This window comes from Pangasianodon hypophthalmus, chromosome 19 (genome assembly GCF_027358585.1).
Source record: "Pangasianodon hypophthalmus isolate fPanHyp1 chromosome 19, fPanHyp1.pri, whole genome shotgun sequence".
NCBI classification, from domain to species: Eukaryota; Metazoa; Chordata; class Actinopteri; order Siluriformes; family Pangasiidae; genus Pangasianodon; species Pangasianodon hypophthalmus.
The window spans coordinates 443201-451120 of record NC_069728.1 but is presented as its reverse complement, the minus strand read 5'-3'; the positions used below and the strand labels follow the sequence as shown (position 1 = coordinate 451120).

At 41.0% G+C, this 7920-nt stretch overlaps 3 protein-coding genes across 3 annotated transcripts; all 3 read right to left on the bottom strand.

The window, feature by feature from the left end:
- Positions 1-660: 660 nt before the first annotated feature.
- Positions 661-1125, bottom strand: LOC117599757 (histone H2B). The gene has a single exon (XM_053242319.1). It carries the CDS (start codon positions 1082-1084, stop codon positions 710-712), a length of 375 nt encoding a protein of 124 aa, XP_053098294.1. The 5' UTR covers positions 1085-1125; the 3' UTR covers positions 661-709.
- A 539-nt stretch (positions 1126-1664) lies between these two features.
- LOC128321769 (histone H4) lies at positions 1665-2041 on the bottom strand. The gene has a single exon (XM_053242321.1). It carries the CDS (start codon positions 2024-2026, stop codon positions 1715-1717), a length of 312 nt encoding a protein of 103 aa, XP_053098296.1. The 5' UTR covers positions 2027-2041; the 3' UTR covers positions 1665-1714.
- Positions 2042-5875: 3834 nt separating this feature from the next.
- On the bottom strand, positions 5876-7672 carry LOC128321767 (histone H3). Its single transcript, XM_053242318.1, has one exon. The coding sequence runs from the start codon at positions 7655-7657 to the stop codon at positions 7247-7249; it is 411 nt and encodes a 136-aa protein (XP_053098293.1). The 5' UTR covers positions 7658-7672; the 3' UTR covers positions 5876-7246.
- Between the last annotated feature and the right edge of the window lie 248 nt (positions 7673-7920).

The window sequence follows — 7920 nt, the reverse complement described above, 5'->3', positions numbered from 1 at the left end:
ACACACTTTATTTCGAATTAGTCTGCGCCGCTATAAACCTATTTTGAACTCTTTTGTGCCGCTATAAACCTAGTCTCAATTATTTCCTGCTGCTATAACCCTTTTTAGAAGTACTCTGTGCTGCTATAATCCTATTTTGAATTACTTTGTGAAATTATAACATTACACTGAATTATTAATTGCTGTTATGACACTATTTTGAATTACTCTGCGCAGCTATAATCCTACTTTCAATTACTTTTTGCCTCTATGAGCCTATTTCAAATTACTTTGTGGTGCTATAACATTAAATTGAATTACTTAGTCCAGCTAGAACACTATTTTGAAGTACTCTGTGCCTCTAGAAGCCCATTTTGAATTCCTTTGCAGTGCTATAACATTGATTGATAGAACTACTTCATGCTGCCATTCCACTATTTAACAACATTGAGAACGCATGATGCTCGTACAATATTGTTTATAATTACTCACCTGCGCATTTAGCATACTACAAGACTCACACAATGAACAAAACAGTCGCGGGGGAACAGCGCGATAAAAGCCGGCGGGGAACGCGCCCCCCCTCCCCCCGTCACAAACACACACACACACACACACACAGAGAGAGAAAGAGAGAGACAGGGAGGAAAAGAAGAAATTGCTCTTTATATGAAGGAGTGGGTGGCTCTTAAAAGAGCCGTTGGGTTGATGAAGACGGCGGTAAGGCGCTTTACTTGGAGCTGGTGTACTTGGTGACGGCCTTGGTGCCCTCGGACACGGCGTGCTTGGCCAGCTCGCCGGGAAGCAACAGGCGCACGGCGGTCTGGATCTCCCTGGAGGTGATGGTGGAGCGCTTGTTGTAATGAGCCAGACGAGAGGACTCACCGGCGATACGCTCGAAGATGTCGTTCACGAACGAGTTCATGATACCCATCGCCTTAGAAGAGATGCCGGTGTCGGGGTGCACCTGCTTCAGGACTTTGTACACGTAGATAGCGTAGCTCTCCTTCCTGGACTTTCTGCGCTTCTTGCCTCCTTTGCCGGCCGTCTTGGTCACGGCTTTCTTGGATCCCTTCTTGGGAGCGGCCTTGGCTGGGTCGGGCATATTGCTGCTGCTGCTTCTCCTATAGACTGCGAGAGAATGAATAACGCCCGCCTCGCGGCCGCTCTATTTACAGGCCGACATTGTAATTAGGCACAAGCGAAGAACATTTTTTTATTGGTCAAAATCCCACACCGCCTCATACAGGGAGCCTCCCACCGTTCCGCCCTCTTCCTCCTCCTCCTCCTCGCTCGCCCCCCCGCTACGCTTTGTTTCCCTTCCCGCCTTTTTTACATTCACAACAATGTGCACTATGACAAAAGAAGAAAAAAAAATTCTATTATAGTCTTCTAACGCGTTTCACACACACACACACACACACGTTATGTAATTCACACACACATTATGTACATGTGTGTATATATATATATATATATATATATATGTATACACACACACAAGATATAAACATGTAAAACTAGATTGTTTATGATTTTGTGTTCATATATAAATTATCTTCTACTTATGTGTTACGTGTGTAAGTAAAAACACACACACACACACACACACACACACACACACACACACACACACACACACACACACACACAGCACGAGGAACAGCTCTTTTTCTGGATGTTTGGGTGGCTCTTAAAAGAGCCGTTGTGTTCGCGTCGTTCGGTGTTGGAGCGTTTAACCGCCGAAGCCGTACAGGGTGCGTCCCTGGCGTTTCAGGGCGTACACCACATCCATGGCGGTGACCGTCTTCCTCTTGGCATGCTCGGTGTAGGTGACGGCGTCGCGGATCACGTTCTCCAGGAACACCTTCAGCACACCGCGAGTCTCTTCGTAGATCAGACCGGAAATACGCTTAACACCGCCACGGCGAGCCAGACGGCGAATAGCCGGCTTGGTGATTCCCTGGATGTTATCGCGAAGAACTTTACGGTGACGCTTGGCGCCTCCTTTGCCGAGCCCCTTTCCGCCCTTGCCTCTACCAGACATGATGCTGCTCTCTCGAAGTCAAGCTGCTCAATAAAACTCGCCGCGCAGCGCCCACATATTTATCCGCCCTCTACAGGACCTTGTTGAGAACAGGCGAGGAGGCGGGCCTAAGACCAACGGTCACACAATAGAGCACATTCAAAAAGAAACAGAACGCCACAGCTTTCTACCTGCTAGCGTCTTCTTCTTCCTCACCCTCTCTATACACACAAACATTATTATTACTATTATTATTATTATTAGTAGTAGTAGTAGTAGTAGTAGTAGTAGTTGTTTTTCCAGTAGTAGTAACAATAGTAGAAGTCTTATTCCGATATGCAAGGTGTATATTTAAAAAGACAAAACAAAAAACAATACAGCCAAACACCCGTCAGTGTAAGGAGGTTAGTAAAAGTACTCTGTGTTTGTAAAACATCGACATTCCCTTTACAGACACGAGACGTTCCTCCTAGGTCCGCTGTAACGACGGGTCTCGCGTAGCAGCACAGCATCTTATTAGTAGGCCCCTCATTCAGCCGATCGCCATCAAAGTCTGTGTACACTTTTAATCGAGCCCACATTTTACCACACCAATCGATCACTCACAAATGCCAATCACTTAACTGACAAGCGGCACAGAAAGGAATGCGAGGGCAACTCTCGGGCCTTACTTTATCAGCTCTCTCAAAGGCAAAATATAATGGCCTCTCTAAGGTATAATGTCTAAAATAGATACATTTTCTCAAACACTAACCTCATTCTTAAACTCCAAGTGTCATTCGCAAGGAAAGCATACTCGCTTCACCATTTGTGCCAAAGAAACTAACATACAATTCATCAAACACGTGCGTCGACACAAAGCCAAAGCCGTAAGAAGTTAAATTTGTGCCGATGCCATAGTCATATGAGCACAACAACAGAGTCTGATTCCTCCTACACTCTCTTGTACTCGGCCAAATAAAACACAGTCGTGAACTGTGAATCTGATAGTTGTGCGCCTTTAACTCACCATGTAGAAAATTATGCCAGCAACCGTGAACACCGTTCATAACGTGTCGTCTTACTTTACTCATTTATTAGACGTCTACAATGTTCATCATTTCAGACTGCCGTGTCGATCAGACTGTCATGTAGAAAAGCGTGTCGATGCACAGCGGTGACAAACAACCCCGTGTGATGTATGTGACACGCATTCATACGCTTAATTTATCAAATCATTTCATTATCCGAACCCAGTTATTTACTGCAAATGCAGGCAGTCAAGTTTCGAAATGCGGCCACACGTGGGTGAACAAGATGTCTGTTAGCCTTATACAATGGAATAGTATTAATAATAGTAGCGCATTATTACTATTATTACTATTATTATTATTAGTAGTAGTAGTAGCAGCAGTGTCATTGTTGCTGTTGTTGGTGTTGTTATCAGAATAATTCTAGTTGCCATATGTAGTGACATGTATTAGGAATTTTTCCTGGTGTTTGGTCACAACACGATACATTCCACACAAGTCACATAATTGTGATATATAATACATAATAATAGCAATGATATACAGTAATGACAATATTTCATAAATAATCATTATAATAAACACTAATGCCTATTAGTCATATTAAAAAATAATTATTATTTAATAGCTATTATAGATTAATAATACTACTGATAACATAAGCTTAGATAAAAATAAACAAATAATAATAAATAGTATACCCCAGCTTTTGAGGAAGCAGTGCTGGGGCTTGAACCCCCGACCTCGTTATCATTACTAGTAATAGTAGTATTGTTGTTGTTGGCTGATGTTGGCTGTTGTAAACATGTTGTAATATGCTCTAACACGCAACAAACATAGCATTGACAAATTTTTTTTTAAATTTTTTCTTTTTTTTAAACTATTTATTACATAGACTTGCTATATAGACTTGCTATATTTGCGGCTTTAAACAGCAGTGGTTAGGGCAAAGTGCACTTCCTAAACTTGGCCACACGAGGGCAGACAGGATCCATCCACAACAACACAGCGCTGCACACAACAACCTTTATTTTACTCCTCATCCTTTATTCTTTCTTCTAGTCTTTCTTTATTGTTTTCTCCTATTATTATTATTATTATTATTATTATTAGAAGTAGTGGTAGTAGTAACAGAAGATCTATTATTGTGATTGTTGTTGTTATTGTGATTGCGGTTGTCATCATGGTTTAACATATTTTCTAACACGCAACAAACATAGCATTGACAAACAATTCTTAAATTTAATTCAATCCTTTTTTTTTGTTTTAGCTCTTTATTGCAGCTGTAGACTTGACCTGCGCCTATAAACAGCAGTGGTTAGGGCAAAGTGCACTTCCTAAACGTGGCCACACGAGGGCGATTATGAGTAGTAGCAGTAGTAGTAGTAGAAGAAGTAGTAGTAGTAGTGATAGCAGAATTATTATTATTACTGTTCTTGTCGTTGTTGTCATCATGTTTTAATATATTTTTAACACGCAACAAACATAGCATTGACAAACTTTTCTTACAGCATGTCCCTCCTATTTTTATTTATTTATTTTTTTACGATTTATTACATAGACTTGCTATATTTGCGCCTATAAACAGCAGTGATTAGGGCAAAGTGCACTTCCTAAACGTGGCCACACGAGGGCGATTATGAGTAGTAGTAGTAGTAGTAGTAGTAGTAGTAGTAGTAGTAGTAATAGCAGAATTATTGTTATTACTGTTCTTGTCATGTTTTAATATATTTTTTAACACGCCACAAACATAGCATTGACAAACTTTTCTTACAGAATGTCCCTCCTATTTTTATTTATTTATTTTTTTTTTTACGATTTATTACATAGACTTGCTATATTTGCGCCTATAAACAGCAGTGGTTAGGGCAAAGTGCACTTCCTAAACGTGGCCACACGAGGGCGATTATGAGTAGTAGCAGTAGTAGTAGAAGAAGAAGTAGTAGTAGTAGTGATAGCAGAATTATTGTTATTACTGCTCTTGTCGTTGTTGTCATCATGTTTTAATATATTTTTTAACACGCAACAAACACAGCATTGACAAACTTTTCTTACAGCATGTCCCTCCTATTTTTATTTATTTATTTTTTTTACGATTTATTACATAGACTTGCTATATTTGCGCCTATAAACAGCAGTGATTAGGGCAAAGTGCACTTCCTAAAAGTGGCCACACGAGCCATCCACAACAACACCCAGCGCTGCACACAGCAAATTTTATTTTACTCCTCATCCTTTATTCTTTCTTCTAGTCTCTCTTTATTATTTCTTCTTCTTCTTCTCATCATTATTATTATTATTATAAGTAGTAGTAGTAGTAACAGAAGAATTATTACTGATTGTTGTTCTAACACGCAACAAACACAGCACTGACAAACATTTCTTAAAGGTTCTTCCTCCTATTTATTTATTTATTTATTTTATTTATTGCAGATGTAGAATTGACCTGCGGCTATAAACAGCAGTGGTTAGGGCAACGTCAAGGGCAGTCAAGATCCATCCACAACAACACACAGCACTGCACACAACAACCTTTTATAATAATTATTATTATTAGTAGTAGTAACATTCATATCAATATTATTAGGATTAGCAAATGACTTCTAAAAACTGTCAATCAAACCATCAAGCTAGAACTCTGTACATGAAGTCATAATGGTTCACTGCAGGTACAAAGAACACATATATATGCCTTTCAAAATTACAAATATAATAAACAACATCAACAACAATATATGTACAAGGTGTTTCTCTGGTGTTGACTTTTCTCTCTGCCCCCCGTCCCCCCTCCATGTACACTCACAGGGACCCCGAATTGATGTTTTGTGTGTATGTTTATCTATCTATCTATCTATCTATCTATCTATCTATCTATCTATCTATCTATATATATATATATATATATATATATATAGCAAAAGCAGCTTCTAAAATAATCTTTATATGCAGATTAAGAAAAGAATTTTTTTTTTTGCAGTTTTCCACATGTTTGTGTATATCGTGAACGCAGCTACAGCCCCGAACCCCCCACCCCCCCAGTTCTCTGCACTCTCCCCCGGCTAACTACTACAAGTTTAGACTTATAAACACCTCCATAAAATGCTTCATAACAGAACACTGAATCTGGGAAATTGCAGTTCCTGGATTTGGCCGCACGAGGGCAGTCAAGCTCCATCCAGCACAACACGCAGCGCCGCTGTGTCCTTCCCACAGACACAGAGCTCATCAGCCTTATTACTGTGCACTGGATCATTCTGCCATAACAACTCCAACACACGCCTCTTCTCAACTCTTTACTATCACTATCACTATTATTATTATTATTATTATTATTATTGTTGTTATTATTGTTGTTATTAGTAGTAGCAGGAATTTTTCATTTTATTTTCTATTCAATTCAATTCATTTTTATTTGTATAGCGCTTTTTACAAAGGTCATTGTCTCAAAGCAGCTTTACACAAACAAAAGTAAAGTGAAGATTTTCTATTCATTTTAAAGAACATATCTTCAGGCCTCTCAGCACTTGACATGGAAATGTTTTTTTTTTTAAAAAAAAGTAAAGGTTTATATTTACTCTTTATATCCGGATCTGGTTTGTGACAAAAAGTCCATTGTTAAAAACGCTATATAAAGACATAAATGAGCGATTGAATGAATGAATAAATAAAAATGTCACATGTTGTCCTTGATAAATATACACCAATGATTAAATATAGTATTATATCTGATCATTTCTAAGCAGAAAAGAAAGACAAGTGCAGATGGATATTAGGCGGAATGACGATAACGCGGAGAAACCCTTCTGCTTCTCCCCTTCAAATTAGTGAAGAGGCGCGCGCAGAAACCACAACATTTAAAGACCGATGAATCCCCGCGGCGTCATAAAGGGAAAAACTGTCAATCAAACCAACAGCATAGTTCTAAGCCTCTGACCCCAGCGCATGACGTCACAAATAAACCTTATGGTTCACTGCTCCCTTTTCACTGTAAGTGTGCCACAGCGTGAGAGCGCGCGCGTATAAGCACATAACACACAAACATTATATAATATTTATAATAATGTATATATTTATACAGGTTATAAAAATATTTCAAAGGTTCTTTTTTTTTTTTCCCCTACCACATTACAATTAGTTTTTAAACAGCCAAGGTACGAAGACTTGCTCATTTCGCTGAGACTGTGAGGTGGCTCTTAAAAGAGCCTTTGTGTAGATTAGACGCAGTCGTCGTTTAAGCGCGCTCTCCGCGAATACGGCGGGCCAGCTGAATATCCTTGGGCATGATGGTCACTCTCTTGGCGTGGATGGCGCACAGGTTGGTGTCCTCGAACAGGCCGACCAGGTACGCCTCGCTCGCCTCCTGCAGGGCCATGACGGCCGAGCTCTGGAAACGCAGATCAGTCTTGAAGTCCTGAGCGATTTCTCTCACCAGGCGCTGGAAGGGCAGCTTGCGGATGAGCAGCTCAGTAGACTTCTGATAACGGCGGATCTCTCTCAGAGCCACGGTGCCCGGCCTGTAACGGTGAGGCTTCTTCACGCCGCCGGTGGCCGGGGCGCTCTTGCGGGCGGCCTTAGTGGCGAGCTGCTTCCTGGGCGCCTTGCCACCGGTGGACTTACGGGCGGTCTGCTTGGTTCTTGCCATGGCGTCGAGCTCTGCACTTCACGGATGAAAAACAGAATACACGGCGCTCGCGAACGCCGGCTTTTTAAGCCCTAACGCTGCTCTGCGCTCATTGGGCGTCTTGAAGGCACTCGTCTGTCATTGGATAGAATGCGTGACGTCACTTGATGACTATTGGCTTCCGCCACCGGCACAGTTCGAAACACAAGGCGCCCGCCCCTATTCCACGGGCGCGCAGCGCTTTTGTACTCTGCCATTCACCAGTTACACACAAACCGCCCGCC